This window comes from Chlorocebus sabaeus, chromosome 22 (genome assembly GCF_047675955.1).
Source record: "Chlorocebus sabaeus isolate Y175 chromosome 22, mChlSab1.0.hap1, whole genome shotgun sequence".
Lineage (NCBI taxonomy): Eukaryota > Metazoa > Chordata > Mammalia > Primates > Cercopithecidae > Chlorocebus > Chlorocebus sabaeus.
The window spans coordinates 42965404-42990246 of NC_132925.1; the positions used below are offsets into that span (position 1 = coordinate 42965404).

Genomic DNA, 24843 nt, shown 5'->3' on the forward strand with positions numbered 1-24843 from the left:
GGCTCACACCTATAATCCCAGCACTTTGGGAGGCTTAAGCGGGCGGATCACTTGAGGTCAGGAGTTCGAGACCAGCCTGGCCAACATGGCAAAACCCCATTTCTACTAAAAATACAAAAATTAGCTGGGCGTGGTGGCACGCACCTGTAATCTCAGCTACTCGAGAGGCTGAGGCAGGAGAATCACTTGAACTCGGGAGACAGAGGTTGCAGTGAGCCGACATAGCACCACTGCACTCCAGCCTGGGTGACAGAGCTAGACCGTCTCAAATAATAAATAAATAAATAAACAAATAAATAAAATATTGACAAATGATAGTTGTACACATTTATGGGGTGAGTGCAAAGTGATGTGATGATGTCACATATCCACCGTGTGGAATGGTTGATTGGGCTAATCAGCAAATCCATTACCTCACATACTGCTCATTTATCCCTCCTGTTGTCTAACTGGAACATGGTACTCTTTGCTAAGCCTGTCTTTATATTCTCATGCTTTCACATCCAAGGCCCCGGAGAGTTGGTGCCTCCCAAGACAAGCCAATTCCCAGAGACAGTAAACAACTTGCCTTAGGGTGTGCCTTTCACACACAGACCAACCAACCCAGAGTCCACTGCTGACCACAATCCCTTGCCCTCACCACCCCAGGGACAGGCACCGGGGTCCCAGGCAACTTGGGACAGCCCCTACATACCGAGCCAGTGCAAAGACATGCTTCAAACCAGCCAAGCAGCTGCCTTGCTACCCTTCCTTCCCGCACAAACCACAATAAATGGCCCTGCTCCCTTGGCCTCCTGACTGCCCTGGTGCCTCCTCCTGTGGCCCCTGCATGGTGTGTCTCCTCCTCGTGGGAACTGTGAGTGATAATCATAGCGGCAGTTCTCTCCCGATCTGTTGGCCTCACCATCATAAAACTTACATTTTAAAACACACTATTTTAAGCTCACAGAAGTATTAATTCGTTCACACCTCACAACCACCCTGTCAGGAAATGAGGACACAGAAAAGTCACCTGGCCAAGGCCACACAGGCAACCTGGCTCCACACTTTAGGAGTTGAACCAATCAAGATGATGCTATCTGTAGGCCCCACAGACATCTTAAATGGGTAAAGGCACAACCCAATGCCCTGGCACTGTGAGGGGGGTGGGAGGACCTGTGGGAGCTGCTGCTGTGGTCCCGGACAGGTACAGGACCTCCCTGAGGGGGGTCACTCTCAGTGGCTGCTCACCAGCTCACACGAGGAGAGCCACAGGGCCTGTGGAAACAGGTTGGCCACCAGGGAGTACATCCCAAGGCTTCGGCCAGGCTGTCCCACCTCCCAGGAGAAGCACAGGAGGGCAGCCCCCAGCCACTGCTGTTTCCCCAAATCCTGGCTCCTCTGGCCACTTCAATCCTAGCCTGGATCAACCAAGGCAACTGTAAGAGGGAGGTCAGAAAGAGTGGGAGAAATGGGGACAGGGACAAGAGATGGAACAAACAAGAGGGAGAGAAGAAAAGGTGAGGAGGTGGAGCAGAGAGGACAGGTCCTATCCTGCTAGGCCAGGGGACTCAGGACAGCAGAGAGCTGCTCCAGCGTGTGCAGCTGTGGGATGGGCCCAGAAAATGAAAGGGAATTTGGATTCTCCACAAGCTGTGATGCCCGGTGTCTGGCGTGGCTGGTGGGCCCACCACCCTGCCCAGAGGCAGATATGCTGGCGTGTGCATGCCGGGGGGAGGGTGCCTGCAGACCCCCATCCTGGCCCACCTGCCGCCTCCCTGCCTCCCAGGTGGCTGCCCCCTCCACCCAGGGAGAAGGAGAAGGTCTTTCCCACAGTTTGTGAAAGCACCCCTTCCATAGTTGCTGTGAAAATTCTTCTTCATCTCTCAGGAAATCAAAACCAAGGGAAGCTGGCGTCCGGATTGGCTACACATGAGCCAAGGAGCATGCTCAGCAAGCATCCCCTTGGCCAACACCAGTACTTCAGACACAAAGCTGGCAGGCAGCATGACCAGTGGCTGGTCCAGCCCCGGTCTGAGGCTATGCAGTAAAAGCCTGGCTTTGGGGGCTGGAGATGCCCCCAGGGTAGGAAGGAAAAAGTCCCCTAATCTGGCAGTGATAGGATTGCCACTGAGCAGGGTAACCCATAGCACCAGGCAGAGCAGAAGAGGTGAAGAGGAGGAGGGTTGGGCGCCCCAAACACACGAGGCAGACGTATGTGGTCCCAGGGGCTCCACTGCACGCCAGCCTCCTGTGCCTGTCTGGCTGACCCAGCCACTCAGGTGGGCCAGGCCTCTGCCCATCCGTGCACTGGGATGGCCAGGCCACGATCAACTCCTTCTCCACAGATGACCCTGCTGGACCTTGGCAAGCGCATTCTTCCACGGCAGCTCTTATCACACTAGACTATATGGTCCTGGGACCAGGCATCTCATAGAATCACCTGGGAGCTTTTACCCAGATAGGCCCCCTACCCCAGCCCCAGAGATTCTGACTTAATCATCTGGGGTGGGCTCCGCTGTTGGTTGTCTTTGTTCTGTTCTATTTTTAGCTTCCCTGGTGACGCATTATGTAGCCAGGGTTAAGAACCACCACACTAGTTTAAAGGTTGCCTCAAGAAAGCTTCTACCACCCCATTTAAGTTTACAACCTCTCCCATCTGTCTATCTCCCTTCTCTACCATATTTTTCACCACTGACTAGGCTGTGTATTACTGTTGTTTATTATTATGCCTCGGTCTGTCTCCTCTCACTTGAATGTAAACTCTCTGAGGGAGAGATTTTTTATCTACTTGATTCACAGTTACATCCCAGCCCCTAGGAAACATGCAGCTGAATGACTGCCTGGATGTGGCGTGCCATGCCTACCTTGGCCTACCTTGGCCTCTGCTCTGCACCCTGCCCGACACCCAGCACAACACCCAGACATGCAAGGTGCCCCTGGTAGTTCCCTCAGGCTGCTGTAACAAAGCACCACCAACCAAGTGGCTAAAAACAACAGATTTTTATTGTCTCGTGGTTCTGGAAGCTGGAGGTCTGAGATCAAGGAGTCGGTAGAGCCCTGCTCCCGATGAAACTCAATAGAATATCTCCTTGTGTATTCCTAGCTTCTGGAGGCAGCTGTTACTCCTTGGCATTCCTGGGCTTGCAGCCACATCACTCCAGTCTCTGCCTCAGTCCTCACCGGGCCTTCTCCCTGTGTCTGTGCTTTCACAAGGCAGTCTTTTTTTCTCATAAGTTCGCTGTTCCTATTGGAATAGGGGCCCATCCTACTCCAGTATGACCTCATCTTTACTTGATTTCATCTGCAAAGATCCTGCTTCCAAATAAAGCTACATTCACAGGTACCAGGGGTTCAATGTATCCTTTAGGGGGATAAAATTCAACCCACAACAGTGCCTAATACTTACTTGTTGAAAAGGAAGAAACTTCACTGGTTCCAAAGCAAGTAAGAGGCACAATTAGTAACTCGAAACTGTGAGCTCTTCCTTCTGCCCCACAAAGCCTCTTGGAGACTCAAGCATGTCACCTGAGACAGGAGCCCGTGAGGTCCACAGCCTGTCCCCCAGCAGATGCCATGTGCACGGAACCAGTGGCTGAATGGGTACCAGGGACATGGGGACATGGGTGGTCTCTGGTTGTGTGCCAGGAGACATGAGAAACAACAGTGGTATGTGAGGAGCCCCAGGTGCCTTTGAAAACCTGTACCTCCCTGCAGCCTCCTGGGAATCCACTCTTCCTGGCCAGCTACTAAGGAACCAGGGAAGGGCAGGTCACTGCCTGCCAGGGAAGAGCCACTCAAAGCAAGTCTTCTATGCCGGGTGGGCGGAAGCCCAGGCAAGGTTGCTGCTGAGGCCCTGACTCTGAAGCCCCCAAAGCCTCCCCACACATTTATATAAACCCTGCCACCCCCACATCCCCCCACCTCCTGTCAGAGACAAAGTCACATTTCTCTGCAGCTTTGGGGGAGGATTCTGCTTAATGACTGTCACTTCTGCAGGCTCTTCGGTTTTATAAGGTTTACCCTACAGCAGACTGTCTGTTCTGCTGGCCAGGATTTCCTGATCTTCCCCAGAGTAACTCCGAAGGCCATGTCCCAACTCAGCACTGGCCCAGACGTGCAGGAAGGTGCTAATTCATCTCTTAGCTCCCATTGAGAGCTCCTCTTGGGAACAGGATCAGGCCCTCATGGCGGGTACACAGAACTGAGGTAGGGCCACCCTGGCTGTGCACACTTCCCTAATTGCCTGCCATCCATCATTCACAGTCTCCTGCATTCTATTCCAGGGGCAAGAGTGGGAGACACAGTCCCAATTACCACAATAGGCACTTCAGCCCTCCAGAGCAGCTTCGGCTCAGCTTTCCAAACCATGTGCACTTTTGGTGAAGTGCATTTCCTCACGGTTGTTCCCACTTGCTGCTAACAGGCCCATGACTTTATGAAGCTGTCAGAGCCTGGCTGTTCTCCTGTGCCCATCCTGCAGCACCTCTGGACACCCAGGTGCTGAGTTCTCCTGGCGGTCTCGGGGAGCCTGCGGTGATGATCACCAGCTCCTCTGATCTCCTGCAGCTCTTGGCATCGTTAGGGCTCCAGGACCACATCAAGAACTATGCTGAGTGGTGGAGGGTGGGAAGGGAGTACGGCAAGGTCTCAGCCCAACTCCCAGGAAGCTGGGAGCTGAAGGTGCTGGGGAAGTACCCGGACGGGCCCAGTGTGGGCTGGGGAGGCTGAAGTGGCCACGCCTCTGGATGGGCCAGTGGTCTCTTTCTGACCAAGAGTGCTGTCCCCTGCAGTGTGCCCTCTCCATTTGTCCCCTATCATCCAACCTGAAGAATCCTTTGGGCTCATGCCCCTAGTAAGGTACAGGAGCAGCAAGGAGTCACTCGTGTCCTTTAGGGGAGTCAGCACAATCAGGCGTGGTCTTATTAACACTGGGCTGAGATCAGACACCAGACGGCTGTTTTCCAAGGAGTGGAACAAAAAAAGATGAGAGAGGGGCATGTGAACTGGCAGCAGCCACAGGTCCATCCAGGGGCATAGGCTGGGAAAGGGAAAGGGGGAAAGGCCTATGGGAGCCTGCTGGACACGGAATGCCTGCACAAATTCCACCAACAGGGAGAGCCTGCCCTGGGACGACCGCGCTCTCTCCACTCTTGCAGGGACAACAGGACGCCTTTCTTCAGCAAGTGGAAACCAAGACAAGGGGCCCAGTGACTGGTTTGACTGTCAGGACTGGGTCCAGGGGTCCTAGGTCGAGGCATGTCCTGGATTCGACTAGAGGCCTCCTGCAGGCCCCCTCCCGCCCACCCAAACCCCTTTCTTGTTTCTGCCTACCCAAATCCTACCCCCACTGTACATACGATGGAACACCCCACAGCACCTACAGACATTCTGTTTAGGAAGTCTGGAAAGATTTAGGGAAATGCTTCCTGAAGGAAAATCACACAAAAGGAAGAAGAAACTGCACCAAGACCTAGCAATAGTTAGTGACCTTGGGGGTGAGTCTATGAGTGCTTTTTCTTCTCCATACTGCTCTTATTTTCCAATTTCTCTACAAAGAACATACATTCTTCACATAATGAAAATGTTTATTTTTTGCCACACATGGTGGCTCATGCCTGTAACCCCAGCACTTTGGGAGGCTGAGGCAGGAGGAATACTTGAGCCCAGGAGTCAGAGGCCAGTTTAAGCAACATAGTGAGACCCGGTCTCTGCAAAAAAATTTTTTAAATCAGCCAGGTGTGGCGGCGGGTGCCTGGAGTCCCAGTTACTGGGGGGCTGAGGTGGGAGAACTGTTGGACCCCAGGAGGTCTAGGCTACAGCGAGCCATGATCACACCACTGCACTCCAGCCTGGGTGACAAGAGTCAGACTCTGTCTCAAAAAAAAGTAAAAGAAAAAAGAAAAATGTTGATTTTTTAAAAGGTAAAAAATCGCATTCTTCTTTTAGGGCCTGATTCTAACCCTTCCGTCTTCATGGTGTCTTCCTTGACTTACCCCAGCCCAGAATGATACTTCCTATTTCTAAATTTTTATTAGAATCATAATCATAAGTAACAGCTGATTCCAGCCGTTTCAAAGACATAGCAGGGCAAATTCAACTGGTCAGTGGCTCTTTGCTCCGTCTTCCCTACCTTCTTATCTCCCACAGGACCCCTCATTTTGAGTCCAGAGAGCTAAAATAGTAAGTCCTTGCTGGCTACTGACTCCAGTCCCCACCAATCCCCATTCTGCATTTAAGGCAAACTGAGGTCTTTTGTTGAGACACAATCCCAGGTAAGGATGTGGAGGAATTCGAACCCTTGTGCACTGCTGGGAGGAAGGTCAAATGGTGCAGGCCCTCTAGAAAACAGGATGGCAGTTCCTCCAAAAGCTAAAGATAGAATCGTCGAATGATCCAGCAATGCCATTCTAGATATATACCCACCAAAACTGAAAGCACAGGCCAGGCGCGGTGACTCACTTCTGTAATCCCAGCACTTTGGGAGGCTGAGGCGGGCGGATCATCTGAGGTCAGGAGTTCAAGACCAGCCTGGCCAAAATGGTGAAACCCCGTCTCTACTAAAAATACAAAAATTAGTCGGGCGTGGTGGTGTGCACCTGTAATCCCAGCTACTAGGGAGGCTGAGGCAGCAGAATTGCTTGAACCCAGGAGGCAGAGGTTGCAGTGAGCCAAGATCATGCCACTGCACTCTAGCCTGGGTGACAGAGTGAGACTCCATCTCAAAAAAAAAAAAAAAAAAAAATAGCACAGATATGAAAAAAGTATTTGTACACCCATGTTCCTAGAAGCACTATTCATGACAGCCAAAAGGTAGAAGCAACCTGGTGTCCATCAGTGGACACTCTGTATGGATCAATAAAATGTGGTATATTCAGACAATGGAGTATTATTCAGCCCTTAAAAAGGAAGAAAATCCTGACATATGCTATAACATGGATGAACCTTGAAGACATCATGCTAAGTGAAATAAGCCAGTCACAAAAAGCACAAATACTGTATGTGTCCACTCACATGAGCTACCTAGAGTAGTCAAAATCATAGAGACAGAAAATAGAATGATGGTTTCCAGGAGCTTGCGGGAGGGAGGATGGGGAGTTAGAGCTTAATGGGTATACAGTTTCAGCTTGTGAAAATAAGAAAAGTTCCAGAGATGGATGGTGGTGATGATGGTTGCACAATGTATGTGTACTTAATGCCACTGAACTGTACATTTAAAAATGGCTAAGATGGTGAGTTTTATGCTATGTATTTTTATCACAACTAAAATAATCCATTAATTTTTTTTTTTAAAAGACCCAACCCTAGTGACTCCACCAACAGGGCCCCCTGGACTGTCAAGCTGCTGTTCCCGTAGCACTTAACTCCCTCACTGAGAGGGCTGGATATTCCCTAAGGAGCAGAGACGGTGTCTTTTTCATAGTGGCAGGCTGTATATAGCAGCAGCTCAGTAAATGTTTGTGGAATGGATAAAATAATAACACAAAGACCACTTACATCTATAACTGGTATGGGAGTAGAGTTCAGAATACTTAAAAAAAATAGAGAGAGAGAGTCTTGCTCTGTTGCCCAGGCTGGAGTGTAGCAGCAAGATCTTGGCTCACTATAACCTCAGGCTCCTGGGCTCCAGCAATCCTGTTGCCTCAGTTTCCCAGTATTCTGGGCCTGGGATTACAAGCATGAACCATCGTGCCCAGCCCAGAATACTTCTCTTCATGTCAGGTTTGAGACAGAAATGCAGGGTGTCCACAGCCCCTCCTCATGTGGTCTGTTGGCTGAGGGTGTGAGTGGAAGGTAAACATTTTCCACCCTCTGCCTACAGGGTGCACAATCCACCCACGGGTATCTGAGTATCTTGGACATTGTCGCGTGGTCATTATAATTCAGAACCACGCTGCAGCAGAGCCAGACACCAGAGCAACCTGGGGAACGCAGCCAAGTCCTTGAAGGAGACAGGAGAGGAGATAGTAACCTTAAAAGCGGGAGGTATTGGGGAAAGACTGAGGAGAGAGGGGATCTCTCCCCAAGACCCTGCCACACCCCTGATGTGTGGGGAGGTGGGCTGGCTACCTCATTGCCACACCAGGCTTGGCAGCCCCTCTCCCAGGACCCCAGCTGCAGATCCACAGGACTCAGGTGCCTGACCCCACCCATGCTCCATCCTGAACCCTGGAGCCCTGCAGGGAATGTTTCTTAGGCAGAGGACCAGCACCCCCTAGAGGAGACGGCCTTCTCTCCCTTCACCCAAAGAAGAGTCTGGAATGATTTCTCACCCACCCACCCCCTACGACCTTTAAAACCTCAGGGCTCCAGCTCAGGCACAGACCAGTGAGGTGCAGCGTCATCCACACTAAGAAGGAGCTCTCGTGAAAGCAGAGAATCCTTCGGAGCCCTCTTGGGCCTGGCTGGGGCGTTCTCTGGCCCCCGAAACGTTTGAGGTATTGAGTTACCTGACCTTGACTCTCACCTGGTTGTCTGCCCTGCCTCAAGGGCAATCAGTCTGCAGCCTCCTGGGCTGTGCAGGGCTGGGGGCCTTCCATGCCCTACCTACCTTGCAGCTCCCAGCAGCCCTGCAAGGAGTCCTGGGCTAGATAGCTGGGCCCCCTCTTACGGATGCTGCTCCTCTGTGCCTTTTATCACAATTATAACAGAACAATAGAGCAGTACGTTGTCTAACATTAATACCCCGTGAAGTCCATGTCTCCTGGTCACTAAACCCTAGCACCTACAAGAATGTGATAAACTCAATTGACTAATTATTCATTGTTTAGTGTCTTCTCTAACAGAAGACGAGCTTCATGATGCCAGCGATGATGTGTACTTTAATCTGTGTCGCACTGCCCGCCTCTAGTTGAGTGTCCTGCAGTGTGGCTGGTGGTCCCCAGTGATGAGGCAGAGGTCAAACACTAGCTGAATGGATGAGTGAACAGTCATCCCATGTTACAGATGAGGACTATCCCTATCCCATGTTACAGGTGAGGAAACTGAGGCTCTGATTAGGTGCCTTGCCCAAGTTCCCACAGTCACCGGGCAGCAGAGCTGGGTGTGGACCCGTCTGCTCAACACAGGTGCTCATCTTGTTCCCTTCTGCTGACTCCTGGGCAAGGGTGAGCTGGTGATGCCAAGGTCTATCTGCATCTACCTTTGCTGTGACCCACGTGGTATGGCGCCTTCTCTGGCTGAGAAGGCCGAGACTGATTTCTCCCCTCCCCAGGCAGAGCTCCAGGAGCTGTCCCTCCCTCCAGAATAGCCTCTGCTGGCACGTCCCAGAGGCCCTTGTCCCTCCCAGGTGTGGGGAGGGCACAGCCCCCCCAGCCCTGGTGCTGTCGGTTGCAGCGAGCGCAGGTATCTGGGGTGGGAGAGGACAGGCAGGAGGGCTTGCAAGCCACTGGTGGATATCCCAGCATGGGCCCCGGCTCCAGCTGATCTGCCCCATCAGAAACACTGAAACATTCCTATTTGTCACCACACATCGGACAGGGGAGACATCTAAATATCTCCAGGGGTCTCCAGGGGTCCCCTGGCCTCTGGCCTGCCTCTGCCCATGGCCAGTGGTGGCTCAGCACCAAAACATCCTACAGGCTCCTTGGCCAGTCCCTGGCTGCCCCCCGGGAGGTGTGTGCTGCACAACCATTCTCCTCAGGGGAGAATGAGGCCATGGACAGTGGTGGCCTCTGCCTGTCACCCCTCCCTACCCAAGACAAACTCTTCTCCCCAAACCCCCATCAGTCTCTTCCTCTTCCTTAGATCCAGGCCCAGCCTGTCATGCTGTGCAGTTGATTTATTTTTCTTGTGGCCTTGCTCTCAGTGGGGCTAGAGAACAGCATGTCATCACCCTCTCTAAATATTACAACTCTGCAGAGAATTGATGAATGTGACTCATCACCCTCCATTCTCCAACTAGAGAATCCCCAGGCCTTTCTTTGTTGATATGAGCATGATCATCATCATAAAAATAACAGTAACAACAATAATGGCAGCTCACAATTACTGAACACTTGCTATGTGCCCAATATTGTGCTAAGCACTTTCCCCACATTATTCCATTTACTCTTTGCAACTCTATTACGTAGGTACTCTTCCTATCCTATTACACAGATGAGGAAACTGAGGTTCAGAGTGGCTCAATGCCTGTAACTTGTCCTGGTCACATGGCCAGGAAACAGCAGAGTAGAGGCAACGTGCAAAACTGTTTAACCCCAGAGCCTAGGCCTAACCACTGTGCCCCACTGGCTCTCCATGAGCCCAGTCTCAAAGGGTGTTTTTAAAGTATGATGTCACCCCCCTATCTCATACTTAACCATCAACCCAAGCCAGAAGTTCAACCCCAAAACAGAGACCAGAGCAAGCATTGTGTTTCTACCAAGGGCTACAACCAGCGCTACTGATGGAACAGGGAAAGAGGCCCCAGAGGGACATTTGCATATGATTGCTTGCAGTTGGCCTCTGATGTGTACCAGCCACCTCTGTCCCTGGCGATGTCAGAGTCAGAATCATCTCTGACCCCACGAAAATTATAGCATCTTGGTTTTTCTCTCCTTTCATCTCTTTCCTGATTGCCGTCATAGATCCTGGCACATCCCAGACAGAAATACCCCCACTGTGGCAGGGGTCTGACGTGCAGGCCACTCTGTGATTAGGGCAGTGTTCTTTTATCAACCCAAAGTCACTGCCCCCGTGGGAGAGAGACAGAGGGAGGTGTCACCCCAAGGGCAGTCACCGTAGAAGAGGCCTGAGTCAGCCCCTCTGACCAAACACCCTTGCTGGAGGGCTGGGGCCCAAGAGCCAGCACCGTGGAACGAGGAATAGGAAGATGCCTGCTGAGTGGGAGAAGAGATGGTGAGAGAAGGCAAGGAACTGGGCCGAGGCGCGGGGTGGCGGGTGATCCGGCTGTGTTGGCCGAGGCAGGCTGGGAACCTGTGCTGGAGGGCCAGACTGCTTCTGAGCAGTGAATTTTCTGGATTTCCTTTGTGTTCCACTGAATGAGTGAAACCTGCACAAAGCTTGCGGAGCTGAGAGCAATTAAGGAAAGCACCTTTGTCCACGCTGTGCCAGGGACAATGCCTGGACCAGTGAGGTGGTGAGGACAGGACCAGGAAAGAAAATTCCAGAAGGGGGAGCTCAGTGGCTTGGCTCGTAGATGTTGGGACCACTTGGTGGGCTACCCCTTCCCACTTTAAACTTGAGCCTATGGGATCTGTTCTAATAGGGAAGTCTGTTTCCTCACATGTCCTAAGGGGGAGACCCCTGGATTTCAGGAACTGCCATCAGACAGGAAAGGCCCCTGGTCGCTCCTCAGTCACAGACACACACACACACACATACACACACACACACACACACACACAGAGGAAACCAAATCTCTCTCCTGCCTCTCCTCTGAGTCTCCTGTTAGTCTGAGGGCTCCCCAAACCTCCTTCCCACAGATTCCTCAGACACACTCCTTTCTCCTGGGCATGTAAAAACACCTGTCCGGTAGTCAGGCTGGGTAAAAGCTAGTATCAGAAAGTGTTCTGGGGGTGTTTCTCCCACTTAACCAACGACGGGATCTTGGAAAAGTTACTTCATCTCTGTGCCTCAGTTTTTTCTCCTGTGAAATGGAGATAATCACAGTACAGCCCTCTTCTTTGCTGTGGTGATTGAGTAGATGAATGCACTAGGGCAGTGGCTGGTTCAGGCAAGCTCTGTGTAGGCGTGAGCTCTCACTGCTAGCGATCATTCCACCACGGGAGGGCCAAGGTGGGTGGGAGAAGCAGCAGGGAAACAGCACATCTGCACTGCCTGAAGGGCTCAAGGCCAGGAGTCCAGCCACGCACTCCACTTCCCTGAGCTCAGCTCAGCTGCAACACCCTCAGGTCCCTCCGGGACGTGGAGATTCAGCCAGGGGCAGCCTTCTTCCTGGGAGACCAAGGTGACTGCTGCCTACACTGTCCCTACCTGACAGAGGAGCGTGAGGGGTTGGGAGAACCCCAGAACTGGGGCCAATGTGTTTTGCAGATACATGTCTCTCCCAAAGGCTTAGAGTCTCAGTTTTGACAGACAGATGGAAGACACGCAGGCAGAATCCACAGTCTGGGATCCCAGGGCAGACTTGGGAACTGGGCAGTTCTCATTCTGCCTGAAAAAAACAGTGCCTCCCTCACCCCCGCTGTTGTCAGCCTTACCTTCTCTCTGTGTGTGTGTGTGTGTGTGTGTGTGTTAATTTGCACTATTTCATTTAATCACTTTCTTGAAAACTCAGGCCAAGCCTCCAAAGAGTCCTCTTTACACCAAACTTAGAGGACTCGTGAGTCCCGGGGAAACTTGCCTGGGGAGAAGGAACTCTCCGGAAGGCAAACACAGCAGCTCCTTTTCTGGGCATATGGGAGGATTATCGGGCTCTCCAGGAAGCCATGCTGGATGAAGGCCACTGTATCGCTTCGTGTCCCCATGGAACTCATAAGCAGATTTTGCACTCTATTAATCTACATCTGTTTGCACGTCCCTGCTGTCAGCAGCTTCTGTCTAGGGAGGCGGCAAACACGCAGTGAAAGGAACGTGGGCTTTGGAGCGGCCACTTGGGTGCAGCCTGTCTGTACCACTGCTAGCTAGGGGACCTTGAGCTCTTGAGTCTTTTAATTTAGAACACATTCCCCACCCTTTTTTCTTTTTCCACGACTGACTTTTTAAAGAGTACACAATGTAGACTGTCCCACGTTCTGGATTTGTCCAGTTGTTTCTTGGTGATTTTTTTTTCTTTAAATTTATTACAGAAAATTTCAAATAGAGTATATATGAAGTAAATAGCATACATGACCTATCTATCAACTGGGTGTGCTGATAAAGGTAGCTGGCTTGCAGTGTTGTCAGGAGGAATGGTGATAAGGTGGGCAGAGCCTGGCCCAGTGCCTGGCACGCACTGGCTTAGGAGGCATGGAAGCTGCCAGATGGTGGTGAAGATGAGATGATGGTGGTGACATTCGGGTCCCAGTCTATGCTTTCCGTCTCTCTTGGTAGGCTAGGAGCTCCTCCCCAAAGCGGGTGGTGGTGCTTCCTCCTTTCTCCTCCTCCTGTTTCTATTCTCTCCCTGCAGCCTCGCTGTCCCCCTCTCCCCACCCCCCAAAAAAGTTACAGGGGACACCATGATAATTCACATTTAACATACCTGGAGGGGTGGGGCTGGCGTGCTCTAGACAACACACTCTCCAAAGTCAATAAACCACCCTGTCAGGCTGTGCTCACTTGAAAGGAGGGAAGTGGGATGTCTCCATGGGGGTCCAGCTCTCCCTCCCTTCCCTCCTCCTCCCCCAGCCTCACCCCTACCTCACGTTGTCATGTTTCTGGATGTAAATCTTATGGAACATCATATCCTCCTGCTTGGCGTTGATGTCTGCTTTCATCTCCATGGCAACATGACGGGGAAGGACAGACAGCAGGAGCCGCTCCTGCGGAGGGAAGCACATTCTTTCATCACGGCGCCTTCCACCTGCCTGGCAAGTGCTCTCTCCTCCACACCTGTGCCCCTGCCTGAGGGCCCTGGAAAACCTTTCAGGCTCTCCCGGGACTCCTGGGCTAACACTGTGTGTGTTTGTGTGTGTGTGTGTGTCTGTGCATGTGTGTGTATGTGCGTGCAGGCTACCTGTCCCCCATCTTCCCTCCCCAGGACACCACGTGATCCTTCCGCTTCACTCTCCACATTTCTCTGGCAAAAGTACCCCTGGTGAACCTGTGAGTACTGAGCACCTCGGGTTAGAATCCTGGATGTCACCTGAGACTCTGCATGACCTTGGGCAAATTACTGAACTTCTTTGAGCCTCAGGTTGCTCATCTGTAAAATGGGGATGGAGTTGTTGAGAGCATTACATGAGATCCACTCCATCAGTTTTCAAATATTTATTGAGCACCTACCATGTGCCAGGCACTATTCTGGGGATCAAGAGAGTTAACACCAAGAGTGAGACAGGCAAGGTTCCTCCTTCAGAAAGCATCTGGTGTAATGGGGGTCTCGGGCGCTACTATGGGGGCACTGAGCAGGGACACCTGATCTCCGCTGGGGTAGTCAGAGAGGGCTTCCTGGAGACTGGAAGGATGGGGTAAGAAGGAGGTGCTCCAGTTCCACTTGGGGGACAGTGGCCCAGGAGAGAGGGAAAGCAAGCTGACTTAGAGAAACCACATCACAACCAGCTACAGAGGAGGTGGGAGAGAAGCAAGTGGAGGGGCAGGCCACATCGCGGAGGCTCACGTCAGCCTGTTATGGAGTCTGGACTATGCCCTCTTTCTGAGCTCCTCTCCTGGGCCTGCCCTGCTCCAAGATGCCCACCTGCCTCCCTGCCAGACTCCCTGTCAGGCTGGTGCACATCATTTGCTCACCACCAGCCTTTCATTTTGGCTGCCTCCAGCCCTCCTCATTCTCCTGCCCTTCGTACCACACCAGATGCTAGAGTCACCCTCCCATGTGGCCCTGAGACTCTTCTGCTTCTATGTCATCTCTGCTTCCTCTCCCTCCACCTGGTCCCAAACATGCCATGTCCCACCTCTGTCCTCGCCCCATCCATGCCTGCATTCTGGGAGTAAATCCATGGCCAAGGCTCCCACTGTAGAGGTGGCTCTATCAGCCATTTCCCACATCCCTACCTCCTGTCCATGGCTCGCCAGCCTCCCGCTGCCCACGTGGATGTCTTGCCACCACCACCCTGACATCACACCCAAACCACACTCGCTCTCCCACACTGTCATTCCCCAATCACTTTTCTTTCCATTTCCCTGCCTTTACCCGGGACAGCCCCATTCTGCTGCACCAATGTCAAGGCCCTGCCCACATAAATGGCTTTTGCTTTTCAGATCTTTCCCTCTGACACTCATTCCTTTCCCCTGAGCCGTAGGCCCTGTCCAGCACTGATGAAGTCCTGCTCATCTGGAAACAGCTCTCGTACTTGTCCTTTCCGTTCTGTGCCTTCCTCCACTGCCTATATGCAGTTCTCACCTGGCTCTTGGATTCTGGTTGCGACACCCTGGACAGACAGCCTCCCTCTGCCCTCCCTGATGCCTGCACAGCCCCGATCTCTCTGAAACACTACCTGTGCTCCACACCTTCACAGGTTTTCTAGTTTCACCAGCCACATCACATACGGGTTTTTCCAGACCCACTAAACTCACTCTTCCTTATTTTCCACTGCAAATCAATGCCCATGTCCCCTTACCCCCTTGCTATGCCCTCATGCTTGCCTGGCCCACTCCTGCCACCCCCAGACTGGCTGCTGCTCCTCTCCTTGCTGAAGCACCCTCTCCACCCCAACCTTAGCCTGTCACTGCCCAGGCCACCTTCAGGGCCAGACTGGATGACCGGGGCAGCCTCTAGATCACTTTCCTTGTCTCCAAGCTTGCTGCCTCTGGTCCATCCTCCCCTCTGCAAGCAAGCAACTGCTTTTCCTAAAACACACCAGACCACGTCACCTTCTAAGCCTCCTGACGCTGCTGAGATCAGCCCATGCCCGCAGCCTGGCCTGGAGGTTTCCATGATCTGACTCCTCCCTGCTCTTCCACCTGCTGTCCCAGCAGCACTGAAATGAAATCCACACTCTGCTCCAGATAGAGCAGAACCCAGAGGCCCCTATGCTTCCTGGGGTCTTTCTTGCTGCTGCACACAAGCTCCTCAGCTGGCATCACCCTCCTTCTCCGCTGCTCCCCACCCTCCTTCAGGGTCTCCCTTTTCCCAGGAGGAGGTCCGACTTGGCTGCCGGCATCCCCTCCCCACCTGCTGAAACCCCACATCAGTAGCCTGTTAACTGTGTGTGAGGAGAGGCCACCTTGGGGACCGGAGCTGCGTCTTGCCCAGTGCCATGGCCCAGAGCCTTCTGCTCGAGAAGCTGACACATTCGTGAAGGGCGGTGTTCCCTGTGGGTCGGTCTGGCCCCCCAGGCAGCGGGAAACACGAGCACCAAAGGCCAACTCTTAGTAAATAGTTACTGGTGACAGAAATAGGAATTAAAAGACAGCGTGGGATGACTGGGAGAGACCGTGCTACAAACCGTTTGGCTTCATGATAGGCCTCCTACATTTACAACCACCTCCGGGGCTGAGGGCCAGGAGGGGTAGTCAGGAGGCCGCTGGGGAATAATTCTGAGCCCAGTCATCACAGGGCACCTAGAAGCTTCCCCAGGGAGCCCCGGCAGCTCTCTCTGCATGCCTTGCTGGCTGTGGCTCACTGAGAAGCACCTGTCCACAGAAAGCGTCCCCTCCTCAGCACATTGGCTCCGAATATGGAATGGCAAAAATATTTTCTCCCCTAAATCCCTGTGGATTTGGTGGAATGTCCAGACTGGCCCAGGCCAGAGCAAGGAAACTGTGGCAAGCTGTAAAATGGTAATTCCCCTGGAGAAGTGAGAGGGGCAGCCCCAAAAATGGAAGAAGAAGGAGGTATCCTGATCTCAGGTGAGAGACGCGGAGGCCTAGAATGGGGATGAGATAAGGGGCTTTTCAGGAATGCTGAGGCCTTGGGGTGAGCATGGTGCAGTGTGCCAGAGGTGACGTACATGTGTTAATAATAAAGGGCAGTGGGAGGACCCCAGGGACACTGCCAGCCAGGGCTTCCTTCAAGATGCTGGACCAGAAGCTCAGACAGGGCCAAAGAGTGAATGGGGAGAGCCAGGCCGAGGACTGGTCAGTGTAAGTGGGGACCTGACAAGACATGGCGACCACCGAGGCAGTGCTGGAAGGGAAGTGGGGACAGGTGGGGACTCGGGGGCCTGGAGAGGTACTACAGAGCTTTGCCCCCTCGTTTGGCTGTCTGGATGTCACTAGCCTGTCATTGTGACTCACTTAGGATGCAACCAGATGGCATCAAGGACGTCCCCCGCAGTAGCAAAACATTCTGCACTCAGGGTGGCCACAACATGTGCTCCATGCTGGCCTGGAGCCATGAGTGACCACTGCCATCTTGGCCCTTTCTCCATGTCCCCCACACTCAAAGGCAGACCTTCCATGTTCGTATCAGCCATGGGGGCTGACGCCGCATGCGGCACTCAGGTGGGCTCCACTGATGCTTGCTGAGGGTCTGGGGAGATGGTAATCTAAGAGGGGAGGGATGGCCTCCGGTCTGGAGCAACCTTATCTCATAGGAGCCAGTGGGAGCCCTATTGCTCTGCAGACCCACCCACTCTCTCCCCTAAGCCACACAGCCCCCCAGGACTCCTGTGTGGGAGCCATCACTCAGAGTCCCCAGATCCCTACCTGATTCACACACAGGAGAGGAGACAGTGGGGATCCACACCTGGAATCCAAACAGGACTCCAACCCCAAAGAGGGAAGGGCTGGACCCCTGATGTGGCCCTTAGCACCACCCCACCCAAGAGTGGTGCACACAGGGCAGGTCCCTCTTTGCACCAGGAATCTGTAACCCTGGGAATGGCCTGCCTTCCCTGGCCCAGGCAGGTCTAGGGAGAGATGGGACTTTCTTCCTTCTCTGAACCACCAAACCCCAGAACTCAGAGAGAGGAATAGGCAGGTGTGGGGTGTCTCAGGGGATGAAGCTCCTGTCTCTTCTTTTTCCTCATCCCTCCCCTGTGGAGCACTTAATCCCAGTTAGGAACGCTGGCTTCTCTCCTTACTCCAACTCAACGGGGGTGCACTGTGGGGAGGGAGTGGGGAGCAGTGTGGGGAGGGAGGGGGAGCCGTGTGGAGAGGGAGGGAGTGGGAGCCACGTGGGGAGGGAGGGAGGGAGGGACCTTCTTGCTGCTGGGCTTGTTTGCAAACCACAGGGACACCACATGGCTATAGGCACCTGGCCTTAGGCACGGGCAGGGTAGAGCTCCCTTCCCACAGGGCCTGGAATGCTGGACTCTCTCCAGGGGAAACATTCCCCACGGGTTGGGCCCCTCCCAGGGAGTGGGGCTGGCAGCTGTAATGAGCACCACCTGCCCCAGGCCAGGCGCTCAGGGGAGGCACATCTCGGGTCTCCACTCCTTCCCACTGCGCAAGGGCAGGGGGCTCACTCACCTGCTGCTGGTTCTCCCGCTGTGAGTGGAGCCGCGCCTGGATGCACTCTCGGGTCTCCTGGAAAGCCTGTCTCTGGGAGACCTCAGCTGGGTAGTGGGTGCAGACACCCACGATGTTGGTGCAGGAGAAAATGAGAACATTGGAGACAAGCTGCAGAGGGAGAGAGGAGCACACCGAGCTCAGATCCTGACCCTCCTGGCCCCAAAGTGTGGAGCCCTCAGCCCCTGTCTCAGCAAACTCACACCTGGCACTGGCAAACAAATGCTGAGGGCACCCCACATGCAGCCAACCACTGGGAGCAGCTGGGCATAATCGATCGGGCTCTCTGATGTCCTCACAGCCAGAAGTTTGGCTGGCCTGTCATGGGGTATGTCTTTTAAGGACACTGAATCACCTAGTAATCATACCAAACATGCCTATCGTACCAGAAATGAAAAGGTTACATGTACTGTAACAGAGCTGTGTATGTGCTGGAGGCAGGAGGGCCACCACAAGGAAGGTGCCACAAGGGTGCTGGGATTTCACTTTTGAAAGTGTAATAGAGTCCAGCACAGGACAAGGGGCCACCCTCCCCCAGGGATCAGCTCCAAAGAATCAAGACCTCTCAAATCCCCTCAGGTCCCCAGCACTGTGCTAAATGCTCTAGGGAACAAAAGGACAAGGCTGGCCAGTCAGGGTCTGTGGCCACAGTGGGTCTCCACTCCTTCCTCCCTAGGCTTCTGGTCTTTCTGTTACCAGCCGTTTGACAACCACCGCACCAGCTGGCCAGTGCCTGCCACTCCCCTGCTTCCCAACAACTGAGATGTGTGTGTGGAAAAATACCACTGACCCTCCAGGTCAGCAGAGTTGAAGCTGGAATTCCATTGAAGGAAATACTGAAAAGCTAAGGGAAAACGAAACACAATACAACACGACGCGGAAAGCAAGGTTATACGGTACATTCAGATCCCAGTGAGTGATGTGTAGGCAAAATTTCTCTCGGCAGATAGAGCTCCTGGGTATCTGAGTACATGGGTCCTGTTGTCCTTGACTTGGGGCCACATGGGACAGAGCCACACAATGCTGCTCCAGCTCCCAGGCTGTGGGGGCTTTGAGCTGCACCTCAGTTACTCCCTCCAAAAACTTCCTTCTTAGTCCCAGCTCCAGAAGGGGAGCCCGGGTCAGTCGCTGCACCTTCTGTTGTGGCTCCCTCATCCCTCAGGAGGCCTGTGTTGGTCCCAAGTCCTGGGGTACGGAAGGCACTTGGCCATTTGCATCCCAAAGAGCCTTGCTGTGGGATGTCCGCTACCTGGCAGTGGCCCCCGGCAGATGACTCCTACGCTCTTCTCTAGGGGCCTCTCGGCTCTCGACTCAGGTCTGCTTTCTACCTGAAGGCTTTGCCCACCACAGCTTTGAGGTGGTCCTGCCCTTGCTCCTTGCTGAATGTGGTACCACCTTTCCCTGGAGACATCGCATGGTGTGTATGCCGCAGTCCATGAAAAGACTTTCTCTTTCCCATTTCAGACTCTTACTCCCTACCGGCTGAAGAATGCCCTGAGCTCCCCATGTGTCTCCTGGATGCGCCTTCCAGGAAGGGGCAAGTTCAGATTTCCAGCTCCACTGCCTCAGCCGACTATTGTTGCTGACTTATAACTCCCATATTCTTCCACCCCAACCCCATCTACCCTAGAATCCCATCGCTGTCATTTTATGTAAACACACGGCATAGGAAAAGCCAACCTATTTATCACAAGGAAAGAAGACCCCTGCTCTTCAGAAACTTACAATCCACTTGAAGAGTGTTACAGATGGAATGTTTGTGTCACCCAAAAGGACTGTTGAACCAGAGAGTGGCTGGATGAGCCCGTGGCTTCTGGAAGATTCATCAGAGGCAAGAGTGCAGGAATGGGAGACGGGTCCAGACGCTGCCACAGAAGCCCAAAGCATGAGGGAACAAAGACCTGTGTGTGGCTGGGAGCCAGTCAGGGCAGATCTGACAAAGAAGGAAGAGCCCTTAAGACCAAGGAGAAGAAAGTCCAGGAGGAAATAGACCGTGGCCTGAAGCAGTAACCAATGCTATGATTATGAAGTGAGATCCCAAAAACAGGCCTCTGGGAACCACTGGGAGAGGATAAGGAGGAAGAGATGAGGAAGTGAAGGTGGAGGGGTAGGCCACAGGGAATTCTGAAGGATGATCTAGTTAGGGGAGATCTGTGTGAAAAGAGAGGAAGGTGCCAGGTAATAAAAACAGAAGTGAGACAGGAGAAACTGGGAAGGAGACAGGCTAGTGCATCATGAAAATATGATACAACATGACCAAATGGGCTTAATCCCAGGAATGAAGGCTGGTTCAACTTCAAAAAGCAACCAATGTAATTTTCCATATTAACAGACTAAAATTTAAAAACCATATGATCATTTCAATAGTTTCTAAAACATCATTTGGCAAAATGCAATACACATTAATAATTTTTAAACTTACCAACTTAGGAATAGAAGTCCCTTAATCTGATCAATAGCATATACAGAAACCTACAGCTAAATTATGCATACTTAATGGTGAAAGACTGAGTGCTTTCCCCTAAGACCAGCAACAAAGCCAGGTTGTTCCTCTTGTCACTCCTATTCAACATCACACCGGAGGTCCTAGCCTATGCAATCAGACAAGAGAAAGAAACAAAAGACACACAGATTAGAAAGGAAGAAATAAAACTGTCTCTATTTGCAGATGACATGATAGTCTACATAGAAGAACCTCAAAAAATTTTAAAAAACTACCAGAATTAATACACAAGTTTAGAAAAGTCATAGGATATAAGATCAATATACAAAAAGCAGCCTACTTTTATATATGAGTAAATACCAATTGGAAGTAAAATTTTTAAAGGTATAGTTGGCTCTCTATATCCACAGGTTTTGTATCTGTAGGTTCAACCAACTTGGATCAAAACTAATAGAGAAAACATAAGCAGATGGCTGGACAGAGAAAGAATGGCCTTCCCTCTTTCTGAGGCCAGAAAGAGAGGCCAGAGTCTATTTTGAGACATGACCCCCAAAGTAATTATCAAGTGTCTGCTGCAGCATCTCTGTACTAATCCTCCGGGTCTCTCCTGCTGTAATCTGACTCCTCCTATAGCCAGAAGGCCAATGGCAACCGACACTGCAAATCCAGGTAAAAAGATGCACGGTAACCCAATATCCATCCAAATGGCTTTGCTAAGCTTAGTGTGCCTTGGTGTTCATCTCTCTTCTACTAAACACAAAACCAGGCAGGCAGAAAGAGGGTGCTATGGTTTGAGGGTGGGGTCTTGAGCAAGGCTATTGGAAAGGTCGGATTTCAGCAAGTTGGACCTGAAAGTGAAAAAGAGATTAATAGCTGCCTCACTCACACACACTCACACCATCTGCCAAAAAAGCAGGAATCTGGGCACCAGGTCTTAAAGGGTGCTAAGGTCCCTGTGCAGATGCTTTGGTTATGAATAGTGAGGAGGTATCGGTAAAATCTGATGGAATTCTGCTTACACACAAAGGGAGTCTGAAGTTTGAAAATGATCTCACACCTTGGGGACAAGAAAGTATGTCCAAATGCTGCCGGGCTCTCTTCTCCACTCAAACAGTGACCAAATAATGAGCCACCTCTTACACCCCCATAAAGACAGGCACAGTAAAAGTAAGCATAAACCCTGTCCTTGTGTAAAGGACCTAATTAGTAAATAGTAACAGATATCAGTCACTGCTGAGGCTTCACAACAGCAAGTAAACAGGGCCTAATTAAGGGTTTATTGGTTTTCCCTGTGCTGGCCTCATGGGACACATCTAACCACATGGAACACAAGTGGTGTGTGTGTGTGTGTGTGTGTGTGTAGGGAGTCAGTGGTATGGGGGAGCATGTGACATATGCCCACATTACACCAAGTGGAGTGAAAAGGAGACCCGACAATACAGCAGACTGCAGCCCTGGAGTAGCCTCAACATCTGCTTTAAAACAAGCGGCCGGATGTGGTGGCTCATACCTGTAAAACCAGCACTTTGGGAAGTGGTCCTTGGGTGGATTTAGAAAATCAGATCTCACCTCTTTGGCTTGCACTTCATCGGGGTGATTACAGACTCTGATGCACAGGGAAAATGCTGTAGTCTGTCTACTCTGTCCTCACAAGTGGAGGAAGATCTGGAAAAGGGAGTAGGGAAGAGTGGACAGGCTGAGGTGGGAAGATCACTTGAATCCAGGAAGTCAAGACCAGCCTGGACAGCATAATGATACCCCATCTCTACAAAAAATAAAAGTAAAACATAAAAAAATTCACCAGGTAGTCCCAGCTACTTGGGAGGCTGAGGCAGGAGGGTCACTTGAGCCCAGGAGGTAGAGGCCGCAGTGAGCTATAACCATACCACTGCACTCTAGCCTGGGCAACAAAGCAAGACTCTGACTCCAAAACAACAACAACAAAAGGTTCAAAACAAGCCCTGCAGATGGATGGGGTCCAGGTGAACAAGGTCCAGGGGGTCCCAGGACCACACCAAGAGGGACTCCACTAGAGGGGGAATGTTTGACTCTCTTCTCAGAGTCAAAACCAAGGGGAGATGCCGATGAATATTTAATACTTCTAAAACCCCAGCACTTCTGAAACCCAATCTCTGGCTGCCCGCAGGCTGCAGGTTTGATTTGAGCCAAGAGTGGGAAGTTTATGGTGCTCGGTTTGTGCAGTGTCTCCTCGGGAAGACTCAGAGAAACCCCAGCCACCGGCCTCAGGCACTGCTGTCATTTCTGCCTCTCCTCTCTGAGTTTTCAGGGGGCTCCGTGGGCCCACTACAATAGGCTACTGGATAATCCTGGGAATGGTGCAAGGCAAAGGGGAGTGAGAAATGCATGGTTTTGGAGTAGAAGGAAATGAGTTGGGGAAGACCCCTGCTCAGTTTGCTCTTTTATGCCGTTCCTGTTCCCGGTAAGTCAGCTTGCTCCTTGCAGTATGGTTCACAGGTGAATGGTGGTGGCTGTGGTAGGAATCAGAACTTCCTGGGGAGCCAGATTTAGTGATGGGGGAGGGAGCAGGATGTTCAGCTAAATTTGAATTACAGACAAACAACACATACATCTTTTAGTGTAAGTAGGTTCCAGGCAATATTTGGGACCTACTTATACTAAAAAAAATTACTCATTGTTTATCTGAAATTCAAATTTAATTGAGTGACCCATATTTTACTGGGTAACCCCACCAGGGGTCCTTTTCAAACCACACCTGCCCTCCCCCAGTCATGACAACCCTCTCCCCAAGCTCCTGTCCACTCTTCCCTACTCCCTTTTCCAGATCTTCCTCTACTTGTGAGGAAAGAGTACACAGACTACAGCATTTTCCCTGTGCATCAGAGTCTGTAATCACCCTGATGAAGTGCAAGCCAAAGAGGTGAGATCTGATTTTCCAAATCCACCCAAGGACCACAAGATGCTGGACCACCTCAGGGACCCTGGGAGCAGAGGACCAGCTCCCCCTGCTCTGGGTAGCAGAAAAGGAGGAGAGGCCCTCTCCTGCAAGGTGTCCCCTGGCCCTGGCCCTAAAGACAGGCACAACTCCTTCCTGATTTAGTCCTTTGTCGGTTTACAAACACTTAAAACTAACAACGAAATGAATCCCAAATAAAAGAAGCTGACATCCTAGCAAGAGTTCCTTCCTCCTACACTGAATTTCATTTGTCTTACACAGTGGTGGTGGGAAGCTCAGGGAACCTCGGCGGAACCCCATCAAGATATAAAATAAAATAATTCAAGGAAGAATAATCTTAAATTATATACTCTTAGAAGGCATATCGGCATGGTTCCTTGTACATTGCACCATGCTCGATTAGGTGCTTAATTTTTTTTTTTTTTAACTATTACATACTTTTAACTGTTTTTCTAATCATAATGAGTGACATCTCTAAAATTTTTCCTTTCACAAAGAATCAAGATTGCTGTATGTGTTTTGGTAATCAAAGCTGCATTATATCTGTTTGGGGGCTTTTGTGACGAGGTCCTCTTTCAAGGAGGTGGCCAGTTCTATACCACTGGCTCTGGACAAACATCATTAAGCCCATCTCTCTGCTCACTAGGGTCCTGCGCAGACAATATCCCCCTTCTCCTCTCCTTTCCAGCTAGGATCTAGCTGCTCTGGGATTGTCATTCTCCCTTGCTCTGGAACTCCCCCTCGACTCAAGAACTGAGGATGCTTCCTGAGGGGCCTCCACCTCTGTGAACACCATTCTCTATGCCAGAGATCCTCAAATGATACCCTTAACATTATGACATTTTCCTACCCTAAAACCCGCCAGGACTCTCCATTACCAGTAAGATAAACCAAACTCCTGTGCCAGCATCAACGCTCTCTAAGTCTCATCATAGACCACATTCCCTGTCTCATGCCCACCCCAGCTACTCACTGTGTCTGCAAAAAACAATCTAAAATACGATTCTAAAGTGTAATGTTTAATACAACTTTAATGTTACTAAAATTAGAGCATGAAATATTGACAAATCAACAATTAGCATCTGCTTAATACATTTTAAGGAAAAACAAAATAGACTAAAATGTGAAGAAAGACAAGTATCTAGGAATAATTGGGTACAGCAATATACAGTCTGAAAAACACTTTCTCACATGTAGTTCATTTCACACTCATCAAATCCCTATAAGATAAGCAAGTTAGGCAGCATCATCCCCCTCTGTCAATGAGGAAACTGAGGCTTGAGGCAGGGATCCTGCCTGGGGTTACACAGCAAGGCAGCTGCAGAACTGCGATCACAGCCATCTCTTTCTGAGCTCACAGTTCATCCTCCTCTACTGTACTAAGCTGTTATTTATCCCAACTTAATTTAGATCTAGTTTTGTTTTATTCTATTTAATAAAGAGACACTCAACTTTCTCTCACCCTTGTCCCAGG

General features: G+C 51.4%; 1 protein-coding gene across 3 annotated transcripts in view; it reads right to left on the reverse strand.

The window, feature by feature from the left end:
• Positions 1-24843, reverse strand: part of ADCY5 (adenylate cyclase 5) — a 162694-nt gene that overhangs the window by 49632 nt on the left and 88219 nt on the right. For all 3 annotated transcript variants that reach the window (XM_007985588.3, XM_073009764.1, XM_073009765.1), the window contains exons 2-3: positions 17953-18102; positions 13282-13403 (exon numbers count right to left, since the gene is read on the reverse strand). In XM_007985588.3, the coding sequence (XP_007983779.3) occupies positions 13282-13403; positions 17953-18102 (272 nt within the window). The remainder of the gene's footprint in view (positions 1-13281; positions 13404-17952; positions 18103-24843) is intronic.